Below are 16,409 nucleotides of genomic sequence, written 5' to 3' on the forward strand. Positions count from 1 at the left end.
ATCACGATCAGGAACACGGTTATATGTATGTACAACAAGTCTGGACGGTCGTATACATACAGTGTACATATGGTCTTGATACTTATATACCGGTGGTATAGAATAAATCATCCGAAAATTCAGTCGTGAAAAATCTACATTGAAGAAAAGAAGGTGTTCGTTCTGTGCATGTAAATAAAATGTAAAATAAAATCTTAAATAACCGCTAAATCTATAACATAATATCATTGTAGATTTTGTACTATGTATGTAAGTTGGTAGCACTGCAACATACACGTGGGTGGAGGTCTCGTGTGCGTAAGCAGATTTACGTAGTGTATATTTATTTTATTTTATTTTAAACATTTTATGTTATAATTTGGAAAAATATAGAAATGTTGATTGAACCGAAATTGACAAATACGTCAACAAATTTTGGCAAACCTCCAGAAAAGCAGAATCCTGTAAATATCTATTTTTCTTTTACGATTACCATAACCATAAATATAATTTAAAAATATTAAGTTTAATTAAATTTCTTTATATATTTCAGTTGTTGCAGAGCTTAGGTGCTCCGCACATAGATTCTTTTAATTATATGCTAGAAGATGGCCTGTCTGAGGCAGTTAGAGACAATCCACTTGTTTATATTCATCTGCCAAATGAAGACAAAGTAGCATTATGGATCGACGATGTATCTATTCATCAACCAAATATTCCATCCGGTGCAATTGGGGTGAAGAATCATAAAATCTATCCTACAGAATGTAGACAACGAGGATGTACTTATAAAGGAAAGATAACGGTCAAATTAGGGTGGTCTATCAATAATAAAGCGCAAGAGATGCTCGAAAGGGATTTAGGAGAAATTCCAATTATGATTAAAGTATGTAATATAGTTATGCAAACTAAATTGCTCAATTATATTTTATTTGCATTTAATGTTACAGTCTAATAGATGTCATTTAAATAAGATGAGTCCTAAAGATTTAGTTGCTCGTGGAGAACATGAACAAGAATGGGGTGGATATTTCGTTATTAAAGGCCTTGAGAGGATTATAAGAATGTTATTGATGACAAGGAGGAATTATCCTATTGCTATTAGAAGATCAGGCTGGAAAGCTCGTGGCATACAATTTAGCGATCTTGGGTTGCTATTAAGAAGTGTACGAGATGATAATACTACAGCTGTACGTGTTCCAAATCCAGTTAAATTTTTTATAAATTAAAACTATGTTACTACACCATTATATGCTTTACAGAATAATACTTTGCATTATGTAACTGATGGTTCAGCAAAATTAATGTTTTCATATAGGAAAGTTTTATACTATGTTCCATTGATCTTGATGTTAAAATGCTTGGTCGATGTTTCGGACATTTTTATTTATAGTGCATTAACAGCTGGATGTGAAGATGATTTATATTACAAAGGTTGTATTTTAAATATGCTAAGAGCTGTACACGAACAAGGTTTAAATAGTCATGAAGAATGCAAAGCTTATATAGGGAGAATGTTTAGAATAAAACTTTTTGAATTACCTCATGATGCTACTGATATAGATGTTTGTGACTTTATAATTAAGTAAGTTTAATTAATGCACTGAGAAATATAAATTAATTTATGTTATTAACATATATCATTTGTAGGCATTGTATAGCAATTCATCTTCATGATCCACTGGATAAATTTTATTTACTCGCATTTATGACAAAAAAGCTATTTGCTCTTGCAAATAATAAATGTGCTGTAGAAGGTGCTGATGCTGTGATGATGCAAGAATGTTTACTGGGTGGTCATTTATATTTGCAGGTATTGAAAGAAAAATTATATAGTTGGTTGACTGGTCTTAAAATGGGTATTTTGAAACGTGCAAGAAGTGCTGGCAATAGGTACACCTTAAATGTGCGTAAGTATTTTCAAAAATTAATTTAAAGATTATAAATCTATATTACAATTATGATCGTTTTGCATATGTATATAGAGGAAATGCTAAATGTAATGAAACATGGAAATTCGCTGGAATCACAAATGGAAAATTTTTTATCTACTGGAAATATAAGATCACCAACAGGTTTAGGATTGATGCAAAGTACAGGTCTCACAATTGTTGCTGAAAATATTAATAGAATGCGATACATGAGCCATTTTCGTGCAATACACAGAGGTTCCTTTTTCCAAGAAATGAGGACCACAGAAGCTAGACAATTATTGCCAGATGCATGGGGTAATACTTTAGTATATTAGGTTGTTTAAAAAATTTCGTTTTATAAGGAAATAATAGATGTACAACAGTTTGTTTTATATTACTTTATTGAATTATGTACGATCCAGTTTGTTCTATTACTACAGTAATATTTGTTTATTAACTTGTAATATTTAAACAAACTTTGCTTTATTAATATAAGGATAATAATAATAATTTGTTGTAATATTATAGGTTTCATTTGTCCTGTACATACACCTGATGGTGCACCTTGTGGTCTTCTTAATCATTTAACAATGAATTGCATCATTACGAAACATGCTAATCCGAAATTGAAAGCTAATGTTCCCATCATACTAATGGATCTTGGAATGATTCCGCTGTCAATTGCTGATAACTGGAAAAAATCTTACATTGTAATATTGGATGGAAAATTAATAGGATTAATAGATGATAATATAATTTCAAGAGTAACAGACAAGCTACGATTGCTTAAAATAAAAGGCCAAGAGGTAGTAGCTTCGTAATTTCCTAATTCAGTACAACAAACTTTTTTTTCTTTTATTTATATTTAGGTTATTTATATTAGGTTTATTATATTTAGGTTCCGTGTACGATGGAGATAGCACTGGTGCCAAAAAAAAATGTACCAGCACAATATCCAGGACTATATTTATTTACAAATCCAGCTCGTATGATGAGACCAGTAATGAATTTAGCTGCCAAAAAGGTGGAATATATAGGAACATTTGAACAAATTTATTTAAATATCTGTGTTACACCTGAAGAAGCCTATGAAGGAGTAATATATTATTTTTCTCATTTTTTAAAAATAATTTTTTTTGCTTTGCTATTCATTTATTTATAAAAATTTTATTTACTATTACAGTTGACATCACATCAAGAATTATCAAAAACGGCTTTCTTAAGTAATTTAGCAAGTCTTATCCCAATGCCAGATTGTAATCAAAGTCCACGAAATATGTATCAATGTCAGGTAAAATTATGCAGAAAATTCGCAATTGTTTATGACATATTAACAAACTTTTATAAAGAATATTTTTTTAATGTTTCCATTAAACAAATGTTAACAAAGAATGACATGTTAGTGAGCATTTGTTACTAATTTATGAATAGAACCTTTTCCTAAGATGATAGTTCTTTATTTCTACAGAAATAAAGTTTGAGATATCAAACCATTCATAAAGTTTAGTAAAATGAGCATTTATGTTTATCACATAATTATTAACTACTATTTATATTATTAATTACTGAAAGGGTTTGTAAATATGTATTTCTAGTACACTCGGTATATATACAGCTTAAGATATTTTACAAAACTTTTTTGCTTGAAAGTAATAAATTTGCAAACTTTCAAATAATAAATTCCCATGTTTTTCAGATGGGTAAACAAACAATGGGAACTCCATGCCATACATGGCAATTACAATCTGAAACTAAATTATATAGGTTGCAAACACCTGCAACACCACTTTTTCGGCCAGTGCATTATGACGAAATTAATCTTGATGATTTTGCTATGGGTACTAATGCAATCGTTGCCGTTATTTCTTACACAGTAAGTACAACCGAATATATATGTTAATTTTTAGATTGGTATGTATAAAACATATATATATATATATATGTCGGAGATGGAAGGACACTGGAGCCTCCCATTTGGAACTATGGGAATTCCGTAATATTGTAATTTATATTCTACTATAGCCGTAATTAAACGATTGTTATTCATTGTATTTTGTTCGAGACTTGTGATATTGGGATGGGGTTCGAGGCGACACAACTGGTGGCCGAACGTAGCCGCGGTCACGGGATGGACATTTTCCTTGGGAATGTCGATATAATGGGACACATGTTGTATTAACAATCAAACTCCAAGCAAAGATTGCCTAGCAACGGCGATTGGAACCTTCTCGAAGCTTCGGACCAATATATAACAAACGAACGCAATCGAAAAGTCTGGAAAGAATTCTATCAGTCTATTATTCGTGTGATCGCCTTGAAGAGTTACACATTGGGAAGTATATACAGAGCGTCCCATTAAACGTGTTTGCGTGTTGAAGTATTTTACGTTTAATAAAGAGTTATCCTGTTGACCGTGGATTCGTTATCGAACCTAGAATCATTGTCACTAGCATCTCGAGTATCTAATTACCACGGTTACTTGTCGATATCTGTAACAATCGTGTTTGCATTAGTCAACATCTTCTCTATTGCATAACGACAAAGTCTAACCATAACGAAGGTTCGTTTCACGCCCCTTTAACCCCAACCCTAATCATAATGCTAATCCGACATCAGAAGTGGGATAAAAGACGGTTACAACAGTGTAAAAGCTTACGACCATCGTGCGCGAGTTAATTCAGTAGCTAGTGCAAAAATCGAGTGCGGAATCTAACAATTTTACGCTACCACGTTTCAACCCTGAAACCACGAGCTCCGACCCCGCTGCATGGTACGCAGCTGTCAATCTGATTATGGAGGAAAGTCCTTTACAAAGCAGTACTCAGAAAGGAAACTATAATTTCGATAACGAGCGTTGAGTCGATTTCTACGTAGTGGATGCGTCAACTGGTAGATCAAGTCACCTGGGTGAGTCGTTTCCATTTTACTCCGATTCTGGAGCCGAGTGTTCACTGATTAAAGAATCCGTGGTCTTGAGATTTTCTGGCAAAGGAACGATTGATATAGTAGCAAAGCGAGGGATAAGAAATATTTGTATTAAATGTAAATCTCAAATTTTGTCCATTGTATGTACTAATGGTTTTATATTATAGATAAATTCCCATGTTCTTACTGATAATTATTTAAAATATGATATCGTGACTGACCGTGTAATGTTAAGTCCAATTTTTAACGTAATATTACACAAAATAGCCTCGCTATGTGTAAACCAAAATTAATTAACGTCTGTAATAAGACCGCTGAAAACGAGATCGATATTATTGAAGTTGACACTGACGTATATGGGAATTAATTTCTTTTCTCGAAAATTTAAAGATTCATTCGTTACAGGTTTCCTACGTACTCGCGTAAATACAAGCCAGTCGGAAATACGATTAATAGGCCCTAACATCATCGTACGAAGAAGTCCTTATAGACTCAGTGAGGAAGAGCGCAGAATAGCACGTGAGCGAATAAGCAAATTAGTTCGAGCAAAATCATAAGGCCTAGTAATTCACCGTTTGCGAGCCCTATGCTACTCGTGGAAAAGAAAGATTCCTCAGATAGATTATGTGTAGATTTTCGAGGACTAAATGAAGATACGGTCGCGGTTCGGTATCCTCTACCTCTTATTACGGATCAAATCGCGAGGTTGCAAATTATATATATAACGATGCCGTTTGGATTGAAAAAAAAAATGTACCGTCCGTTTTTCATAAGGCCATTCTCAATGCCTTAGACGACCTCGCCTACTCGTACGTTATTGTTTACTGGATAACGTCCTAATTATTGCCGACTCGATAGATCAAACCATAGAAAGATTGGATACGGTTTAAATACCTACGTAAAAGCCGCATTCTCTTTTAATTTTTCCAAATGCATTTTTCTGAAGACATTGATACTCCATCTTGGGATATGTGATTCATAACGGAGAAGTTCATCCCAACCCTAATCATAATGCTAATCCGACATATATATATATATATATATATATATATTCTAAATATTAGAATTATATATTATATTTTAACATATACAGGATGTCTTGTTTAATTGGAAATGGTGAAATATCTTTGAAGGGATTAAAGTTATAAAAAAACTGTTTTTACGAAAGTTATTCAGCATATAGGGGGACATTAGCCAATGCAAATAATGTTTTAAAAGTGTAATAGTGGGGGAGGTATTAAAGTTGAGCTAGATTTTTTGAACAAAACCCTGTACTTTTTTATTTATAGCATGATGGCGCTCTAAGGATCTAATTTATGATATTCTACTACGTGGATTGATATCATGTGGTGATACAAATAAAAAAATACAGGTTTCCAATTAAAAAAATGAACTTGACTGTAATACCTCCTTCACTAACATACTTACAAAAAAATTATCTACACCACTTAATGTCCTCTTGTATACCAAACAACTTTTGTAAGAATAATATTTTGATAATTTCAATTCCTCAAGAGATAGTCCACATTTCCCAGTTAAACGAAGGACCCTCTACATATATATAGAATTCTATCTTTTCAATGAGATTAAATTTGGAAAAGGTGACGTCAATGTTGGTGAAAAACAATAACATAACTCTCAATTGCCTCTTTTTGTAACAGAGAATTAATTGAAAATATACCAGTATAGATACATATACTGTAGTTGCTAAATTTACCATTTAGGAAAATTATATACATACATAATGATAGAAGAGTTCAATCTTGGTTCATGAAATTCAAAGGTTTGATTTTCCATTACAAAATAAAGTAAGGGCGAGACTGGAAAATATATTATTGACAATCATATTTTAAGAAAAATGTTTTAGTTCTGAAATACAGATGACATTTATATATCTTGAATAATGAAATTAATTAAAAGAGACAAGTATATAAAATTATACAAAAAGTACTTTGATTAAATATGTGATATTTTGAAGAAACTTTTAAATTGCTGCAAAGATGAAAGTTTTATTCGAGGAAACATTTTGTATTGACCGATCTAATAATTTTTAAACACCTTTACTTATTTTGTCAGGGATATGATATGGAAGACGCGATGATCATAAACAAAGCGGCGCACGATAGGGGTTTTGCACATGGAATGATTTATAAATCTGAATTCGTAGATTTGAAAGATCAGAAAAGTTATTTTGCAAGGAATCCTGATAAACCTGATCTCGCAGAAAAATTGGACGTCGATGGCCTTCCTATTTTAGGTACAATGATTTCAGAAGGTGATGTCTATTATTGGTAAGTTCTATTCATGGAATTATTAACATTTTCAGTAATCTTTTATTTTATTTGACATGAAATACATCTTTTTTAATAGCTATTATGATGCAGATCAATCAACATATGTTACTGGTAAATATCATGGAAAGGAGGATGCTTATGTCGATACTGTAAAACTTTGTGGAACATTACATAGTCATATTCCACGTAGAGCTTGTATCACTTTTCGTATTCCAGTAAGTAAAATATCAATTTATATCTCTTGAATTGATGATCTTTGAAAATTGGATGTCAATGTCAGGGATTTTTTCCAAATGATATATGTTACAGTACACATGTAATTAGGAAAAGTTTGTTATTATTTTGTTCGTTTTGCATTTATCTTCCTTATTACCTTGCATTCTCATTTAATTATCTACACATATCCACCCCCCCCCCCCCACACAAAACCTTATTTTATCCTTATTTTACTATTACATATCTACTGTCTATCATCTATTTAACCATTAATTATTATATATGTTATCAATTGCATAAATCTTTACATAATTGTATAATTTACTTCTCTTTACTCTTTCCTCTTTTTTTTTTCTAATTTCCTCAGTATACACCATATCTTTTCCTTCTTTGTTGAATATCTCTCCTATATCAATCTCCCTTTCTAATTCTCTACATTTTCTTGTCATGTGTTTTAAATCTTTGCATTTATCCCCATTCTTTTCTTTTACTTCCCTCCTAATATCTGCTCCACCTCTCTATCAATCCGCATCTCACTTGTGTCATTAACTGCTCTTTTTCCTAACAGTTGCACTATCCTTACATATTTATATTTATATTATATCTATATCTTTGGCTATACAGACTTTGATTTTGCAATCTTGTTATATTTGCACTTTCTTGTCTCTTACTCTCAACTTGAGATGTCATACCCCCTTTCCCTTCTTTCCTGTGCTCCCATTATACTAAACCCATTCTTTTTCAGATACTCTTCTCTTTCCTTAGCACTTCCTTTCTTCCTGCACACCCCACAGCTCCACACTATATATAACTACTCCCATCACCAATAAACTAAATAGGAACATTCTTAATCTGAAATTATCTCTAAAACTTCTTTCCCTGATTTCCCATATCTGGCTAAGTGTATGACATTCGCACTTTTTATACTTTCTTTTATTAGTACACCTAAATACATGAACTCCTTAACACTTTCTGTCCTTGTCCCTTTACTCTCTCTTCCTGTGCCCTGAAGGGAGGCTTTATTTATGTATGAATTTTTATTTTAAAAATTATTTGTCAGATCGAATTGCTCTTCCTTTTTTTAGTTTAGAAGATTTGATATTCGAATAGTATTTTCTTATGTTAAAAAATTAATTTTGAAATGTTAAAACACTTAATGTGTGATAGTCCTGTATAATAATTTCTGTAAAGTATAAGAATGTTAACCTAAGGATTCCAAATGAGAATTTCAAATTTTTTAGCGTAATGCAAATGTTGGAGACAAATTTGCTTCGAGGGCAGGTCAAAAGGGTATCTGTTCACAAAAATGGCCTGCAGAGGATCTACCATTTACAGAAACAGGTTTAATTCCAGATATTGTTTTTAATCCTCATGGTTTTCCAAGCCGTATGACAATAGGTAAAATTAATTCTTTTTAAACAGATTTTAATATTTGAAATATTTACTTCTGTATTTATTGTAACTATTTAAATTGCATATTTAATAGCTATGATGATCGAGGTGATGGCTGGAAAATCAGCAGCCATACATGGATTGGTGCATGATGCAACATCGTTTAGATTTAACGAGGATGAGACAGCCGTTGAATATTTTGGAAAATTATTGGAACGTGGCGGTTATAATTATTATGGAACAGAGAGAATGTATTCAGGAATAGACGGAAGAGAAATGACTGCTGATATATTTTTTGGAATAGTACATTATCAACGATTACGTCACATGGTTTCAGATAAGTGGCAGGTTGGTACAGAGAATTAAATTCTTTATAATAAGTTAAAATGTGTCTTTTTATCTATTGTTTTATCATGTTTACAGGTGAGAAGTACTGGGCCAATTGATGTTTTAACAAGACAGCCTATAAAGGGTAGAAGGAGGGGTGGTGGTGTTCGCTTTGGAGAAATGGAACGAGATTCATTACTATCTCATGGTTGTTCGTTCTTACTTCAGGATCGTCTTTTCCATTGTTCAGACAAAACTACCGTAAGTTAATTTAAATAATAGAACATATAATTGAGACATTAAGAACACATATTTCTTTCTTTTTTTATTATATAAGTATATATTTAATTAATAATAACGTTATTGTTTCAGACTCTAGTTTGTAAAAAATGTGGAACGTTATTGGGTCCGGTAATGGAAATGGGTCTAAGTGCATCAGGATTAAATGACAAGACAAAATGTCGTCTTTGTGGTGATGATGAATCTGTGAGAGAAGTTGACATACCATACATTTTCCGATATCTCGTAACGCAATTAACATCTTGCAATATTAATGTAAAATTGTCATTTGCGGAGAAATGAAAATAAATGAAAATATAATGCATATACTTTTCTATTTTCTTTTAGTGATAATAGTTTATTTTTCTTAACATTTCGTAAACATTTTACTTACAAATTCCATAAATATTATTCTAGAAATATCTTTATCCCGTTATTCAATACTTTATAACAGTTATGTACATTTCTTGATTTATTGGATTTGACAACATGACGAATCATATATTTATTGGAATATATATTGTTCTCTTGCTATCTACAGGTAACTACATTAGAATGCAAAGTAATTTTTATAATTCCAATACTAAGAATGTTTTTCTCATACCGATTTTTATACGCAGTGTACAAGCAGTTGGACAAGCAAGTATTTAAGTAAATAATATGAAAACAAAAGCAAAGTATACAGACTTGAATCGAAACTTACATAGCTTATATACTTGTTTATGCTTTCGTTGGGATTTGTGCTCCAGGTTTTGCTCCTGATGCATTTGATCCAGTTTGTTCTTTCTCCAGTTGCTTTCCTAAATATTCCCTATAAATAAAATACCAAATCATTTATATTATCAAATGTTACAACTTTTGACAATAATTTAGTACAAATTTTGTCTTGTATATAGATGTTTCAATTACACACCAATTGTGTACCATGAGTTTCTGGACTGCAAGAAGAGCTTCGTATCTTACATTAGGATCTTCATGTCCTAAAAGTTGCATTACTCGCTGTTTACCTCCAAGTTGCTCTATTATACTGGAATAATTTCAAAAATGATTTCAGTAAAAATCGTTTTCCAATGTGTAAGTAAAAAAGTTTCATTGAACGTACTGTTTACCACGTGGATAATGTCTTACGTATTCTCCTACATCGAAGCTAGCTACGCTGAGTACTAACGGATCTTTACTAGTTTCTAACAGATGTACCAGAATACGCAGTAACTCGTAATTCTTTTCGTTTAGTCGATTAGCATTTTCTCGCCAGAATTTGCCAGATTTGTGAACGGGAGACCATTCAAGACGTCCCGATTTCACTTCGGTCGAATATTCGTCAAACGAACTTAGGTCTTGAACAGATGCTTGTAATTTATCATTCAAGAATTCAATATCATCGGTGATATCTTCGTCGTCAAATTTACGTTGTCCAAGGATCGAAAGTTGTTTCAGTACCTTGCACTGTACCATCGCGATGCAATGTTCTTTAGCAACTTGCCCATCCTCTACTTTCTCAATGAGGTTCTATGGAGTGTTAAAAAAGAATAAAGTAATAAAAATAGAATATGTATTAAAAAAAAAGTATAGAAAATTTTAGAATTGTGGATTAATTAATTAATTACTGTATCTTTTTATAATGAATCTCCAAAAATGTAAATTTGAAGTGTCTGTTAATCAGAAAATCAGTCATACATACATTGTTTTAATAAAGATTTAATTAACAAATTATTTACTGCTGAATATGAAAGCTATGAAATCTCACCCTTGTATTTAGATTTTAACAGGAATCAATACCACGTCATTAAAATTTTAGTTCGTTAAAATAGTGAGATGTAATTTTGTGCTACATTTACGAGAATATTGGAGTTAAAAAATGAATTAGAATTTGAAAATGATCATAGTCTCTATACCAAACAATATATGTACACAGACCAAAACCAAATAATGATATACTTAATATTTCTATCTTTTCCTTTTTCTTAAGATATACAAAGAACATTTTATAGAAATGATTGGTATACAATAGATTCCTTACTGACAGACATTCGAATATGAATTTTCGAAACATTATATATAAAAAATTATATAAACTATATACTATAAAGTAAATTAAGCATATGTAAAAATGTTTTTTTCATTATCTCGTATCACCTCTCTTATTGTAACTGTAATTTTGAAACATTTAGCATATTAACACTTTCGCGGACACTTGTAATTTTGAAATGGCACATAGAATCACACATATATCCCACAAAACTAGACAAGATTTCGAAACTTGTTGGTATTTTTTCATATCAATTAGCATTCGTATATGTTGTTGTTAATAAAAACAATATTAGACGACTACAGCCGTCTCGTTCGTAGAAAGATTAACTTACCCTAAATACTGCTAAAATAATGCGAGTTACTTTCTCCTTAACAGAATCACTTAAGATGTCCGCCAATATAGGAATGACACTAAACCTAAAATAAAAATTTCATGTTATATTTTTAACAACTGTTTAAAATGCAGTTACACATATGCAATATACATATATGCAATACGTACTTATTCATTTTCTCTGCAAGCAAAGGATTAAAAGTGAGTACCCATATACAGAATATCAGTTGATATTGTACTTGGAAATTTACTCTGCCTGTTAGAACACTCAGTAAAGTGGAAATTCCATCAACTGACACGAATGCGAAACGATACTCATCTATGCGAAGCATCATTTGTAAACAACGTGCCACGGACTGAATGTATTCATTATTCTGAATAAACACGATGGTATATATAATAAAAATATAATTGAACAACAAGATTGAAATTTAAATTATGTGTGTGCACCAAAAAAGTAAAATAAAAGGAAATCATTATGCAAACCAAATGCGAATGCACTCTTATATGTACAAAACAAAAACAATTTATATTAACGATAAAATCTTATCAGAGATGCACAGGCATCCAGCATTAGTAATTTCTATTTTAAATAAAAATAATTTCGTATAAGGAATATTACATATGGTTATCATAATGTTTATTTATTTTTATATTCAATTGTATTCTGTTTGCAATTATAACTCTTTGTACCTTGCGCTATCTTATATTTAAAAATTGATAGGAAAGTTTAGTTGTATGACCTTTTCATGTTAATACATACTTAATTATTATGAGACTAACCAGACTTTGTAGTTCATGTAGTTCATTTGCTTCTTTGTCTATAGTGTTGCCTTGCTCTACTCTTGTATGTAAATCTGTATCCTGAGGAACCTCAAGCTAAAACCCCATATATTTAAATAATTGCAATCACTTTCTATCGCTTTACTGTGTAAGCTACAGTATGCCTATATTTTTAATGTATAGTTAGTAGCATTTGATCTAAGGCGATTTTATTGGCATTTGTATTTATATACTTTAGCAGACTTTTATAAATTCACTTATGTGAAAGTTATATATATATATAAAATTTGTATAAAATATATAAATTGTTACAAATTTCACTTATTGCATAATTAAAAAGAAATAATATATAAAAATATACAAATGAACAAAGGAACATAGTTTTGAGACTAATTAATGAATTATATTATACAATATTTGAGTTATAATTTACACGTATACAGGATGAAGCAGGCAATTGAAATTACTTCATAATTACATATTCTGCAACACATCAAGTCATATTCTCCTTGAAACCATTCAACTTATCAACAATATAAAAATATTTTATGGAATAATAGAAATAGTTCCAATTATGTTCTCCATCCTATATGGTATAATGGAAACCAACACCATTGTGTACACACACATAATTATATTACATAAAAAAAAAAAAAAAAAAGCTAAGCTAGTGCTAATAAATTAGAAGCATGTATAATACTGTGTTAATATTATGATGAAAAATACATTTATGATGGTACACAAATATATTTTATTTTTAAGGTATGCTTATAATTCTTAAATCGTGTAATTAAATGATTATATATCTGTTAACTTACACTGAGTTTTAATTGATCCTTTAACCATGTCAAGTAAAATTGAAGATCTGTCTTTTCCATTAGATCGTGACTCCAGCAAGCAAGTTTGGCAATAATTCGAGAGGTCATATTCATTATAAATCCATCTTGTCTATTTAACAAGTTCAAGAAAGGGCCCCATACTGATTCACGCTTGCGACTTGAATGTTCTCTGAAGATTTCTACACGACTTCGATCTTCCTAAAATATATTTGAAAACATTTAACAAAAATAAATCACATATTACAAGAAAGCTCAATTTATGTGAATTCCATTTATTTGAATGAAATGAGTTTTTATTATTTCAACTATTGTCGCGTACAATTTCAGTTATATAAACTCTTAGCTTGAATATAAATAATTTTATATCATTAGAAAGAAAAAAGGTAAATATATGATCTGATTTAGTTATAAATATAAATGTGAATTTCGGTTATTTGAATAAAAAATTTTAGATAATAAAAAAAATTAGTGCACTTTTATTTTACAAATGATTCAGTTATCTCAACCATTTTGCCTTCCGATGAATTTGGATAAAGGGTATTTTACTATGCTTTAATTTATGTGATTTGATGTACCTGAAGCATATCATCGATCATTGTAAGGATGTACTGTATAGTTTGGTCTTTTGAAATATGACCAAGTAAGTTAAGAAAAGTTTTAGCAGCTTGATGTGGATTTTCTTTAAGTTTTGCATCCCGAACACTAGCATCATTTGTATCAAAAGCCACTATAAAATCATAATCTTCTTTTGATATCATATGAGACCTATAAAACATAGAATATTAAGTGTTATTTAATACATTTAATTTACATTTAATTTATATATATGTGTATATATATATATATATATATGTATTTTGAGGAAGATTTAAGGAAAAAATATTTTGAAAAAAAGCTAGTGAGCTTTTAATCAGTCACAAATTTTAATATTAAAAATTTCCATAAAACTTTTTTTCTTCAATAAAAAAATAAGTTTGTTTGGCTGTCTTAAATGGCATCATGCATTTTTGATTTCATAATGTAGTAGCTGATATCAAGAACAATTTAGTGACCAGAGTAATATAAAAAAATACACAGATCAGTATGAACAAATTTGTTTACTTTTGGGTTTACCAGATATTATGCTATTACAGTATTTCTTATAACTGATTTAAGAGAAAAAATTAATGCATTGGATTTGTAATGTATTCGCTAACATTAAAGGAAATCAGCAAGAAATTCTCAATGTAATGAATTCAGTTTTTACATATTACTTAATTAATTAGTACTTAATTAATTACTATATTAGTAATGCTTTATAGAAACAAACTAGACCCTACCCTGTATGTATAATATGCGAATAAAAAAGAGATACACATATTCGAAATAAAATTTTATGAAATATTTACATATATATAGTAATATTTCGATATTAATATTTGAAACGATGATGTTCTTACTGTTGATATGATTGCCACTTGATTTGTTGATTCCTAATATCAGCAGCTTGTTGCTGAAGAATGCTCGTAGCTGCTAGCATATCTAAAAAGTTTTAAATGTTATTGTTATCTATTGTTAATAAACAACGTGTAATCATGCCAATAAAGAAATAAAACAATAATGCAAACTTGTACAGATGCTTATAGTCTTATATTCATGATAGCAAGTATACATAAAAATATGACACAAATATAATATATGATTAACAAAAATATATTACTTAAATAACAATAAATATCGTTAGCTTATACAAAAATGTGTCTTACAAAGCTTTTTCATATTATTATCATAAAAAGAATGAATGTCTTTATCATGACATAAGAAACAAACTTCTGTGAAATGACATATACAGTAAAAAATTGAATATAGTTCCGTACATATTAGCAATTTATCATATTTTTTGAGAAATGAATAAAATTACGACGCAAATAAAAGCAATATAATCCTTGTAAATCATATAAACACAGCACATTATTGGGAGGGGCAATGTCAAATTAAGAAATAAATATGTATGTTTAGGTCAATTACCAATTTTTTCATCCGGTAAAGCCGGTATCATTTCTTTAATGTTGACACGATCAACCATTTTTGTTGTTGTTCCTTAAATCCCGTATAATTTATTTAATACTTGAGTGGCAGAGAATGAACGTCCTGCTGTCGTAAATTTGCACCTCCCTCAACACTTGGATCACAAGACTGATATATTACCAACTCGTTAGAGCTAGATACAAAATTTCCCTAACAGCTAGTAAAATTTAAATATTTCTAGTTAATGTGATATTTGATGTTAACAGAGAGGAATTCCGTACTCAGAAAGGATCATGTAAACAGGTTTCGACCATAGAGATAGGGATATAAAGATGCGGGAGTGTGTGAACAAACTGAGAAAGCAATATAGAAATAGGAAAAGAACGTTGTATAAAGGCCCCTTGTGCTCTTATCTTATAACGCATGCACATTCTTCCAGTAAATATGTAAGTGTAATAATTATCAAGGAATAGCGTCAGTGTGTATGCAGTAAGCGGATTAGACAAGAACAGAAGGGGCCTCTACACAGCGTTATCTTTCTATTCCCATATCGCATCCACCAACACGGTAATATATGACCGCGTACTTAATCTTTATATCTCTATGCGTATATACGATCGTGCTCTACGTTAATGAGTGGAGTAGCTGGTTCTACCAGTTATCACTCATTACTTTACATACCTTGAATTGTAATTGAAATATACGAATTATAATTTGCATTACAAGTATTACTTTCAATAACCTTATGCTCACATAACTGACGTGTTTCTGGAATTATACTCCTTTCTTACTTACCATTGTCCATCATTATCTCTTCCACCCTTAGCTTTACAAAGCTTCGTATTTTGTTACAATGCTTTATCCCTATTCTTCTTACTTATACTTGCATATATTTCTTATAAAGATTACATTATATACGATATACTATACTAAAAACATATAATTTAGAGTAGAAAGGCTTCTTAGACTTTAAATACATAACTATGTATATGTATTATTGTTTAAAATCTTGTTATTATTTTCTTATTCCTACGAGGATAGTTATTATATAGCAGAGATGTTAATATGAACATTTGAGAACAGAAACAAA

General features: G+C 30.4%; 2 protein-coding genes across 4 annotated transcripts; one reads left to right on the plus strand and one right to left on the minus strand.

Moving 5' to 3' along the window:
• Positions 1–16: 16 nt before the first annotated feature.
• LOC122566576 (DNA-directed RNA polymerase I subunit RPA2) lies at positions 17–9,650 on the plus strand. The gene is made up of 17 exons (XM_043724044.1): positions 17–153; positions 234–443; positions 533–865; positions 930–1,169; positions 1,242–1,564; positions 1,630–1,889; positions 1,965–2,207; positions 2,421–2,698; positions 2,791–2,988; positions 3,076–3,183; positions 3,589–3,765; positions 6,894–7,108; positions 7,188–7,326; positions 8,569–8,725; positions 8,814–9,067; positions 9,143–9,307; positions 9,419–9,650. Exons 2-17 carry the CDS (start codon positions 375–377, stop codon positions 9,626–9,628), a joined length of 3,369 nt encoding a protein of 1,122 aa, XP_043579979.1. The 5' UTR covers positions 17–153; positions 234–374; the 3' UTR covers positions 9,629–9,650.
• On the minus strand, positions 2,445–15,485 carry LOC122566579 (V-type proton ATPase subunit H). Of its 3 annotated transcripts, XM_043724049.1 has the most exons (11): positions 15,320–15,485; positions 14,752–14,833; positions 13,888–14,077; positions 13,292–13,510; positions 12,474–12,569; positions 11,859–12,064; positions 11,689–11,773; positions 10,428–10,834; positions 10,239–10,352; positions 10,029–10,136; positions 2,445–2,583 (listed from the first exon to the last, which is right to left on the minus strand). In XM_043724049.1, exons 1-10 carry the CDS (start codon positions 15,375–15,377, stop codon positions 10,046–10,048), a joined length of 1,548 nt encoding a protein of 515 aa, XP_043579984.1. In that variant the 5' UTR covers positions 15,378–15,485; the 3' UTR covers positions 2,445–2,583; positions 10,029–10,045. The 3 variants fall into 3 exon arrangements, with proteins under 3 accessions (XP_043579984.1, XP_043579983.1, XP_043579986.1); XM_043724048.1 differs by lacking the exon at positions 2,445–2,583 and having other exon boundaries at positions 9,653–10,136; XM_043724051.1 differs by lacking the exons at positions 2,445–2,583; positions 12,474–12,569 and having other exon boundaries at positions 9,653–10,136; positions 15,320–15,484.
• Positions 15,486–16,409: the final 924 nt, after the last annotated feature.

The sequence above is a fragment of the Bombus pyrosoma genome, linkage group LG4 (assembly GCF_014825855.1).
Source record: "Bombus pyrosoma isolate SC7728 linkage group LG4, ASM1482585v1, whole genome shotgun sequence".
NCBI classification, from domain to species: domain Eukaryota; kingdom Metazoa; phylum Arthropoda; class Insecta; order Hymenoptera; family Apidae; genus Bombus; species Bombus pyrosoma.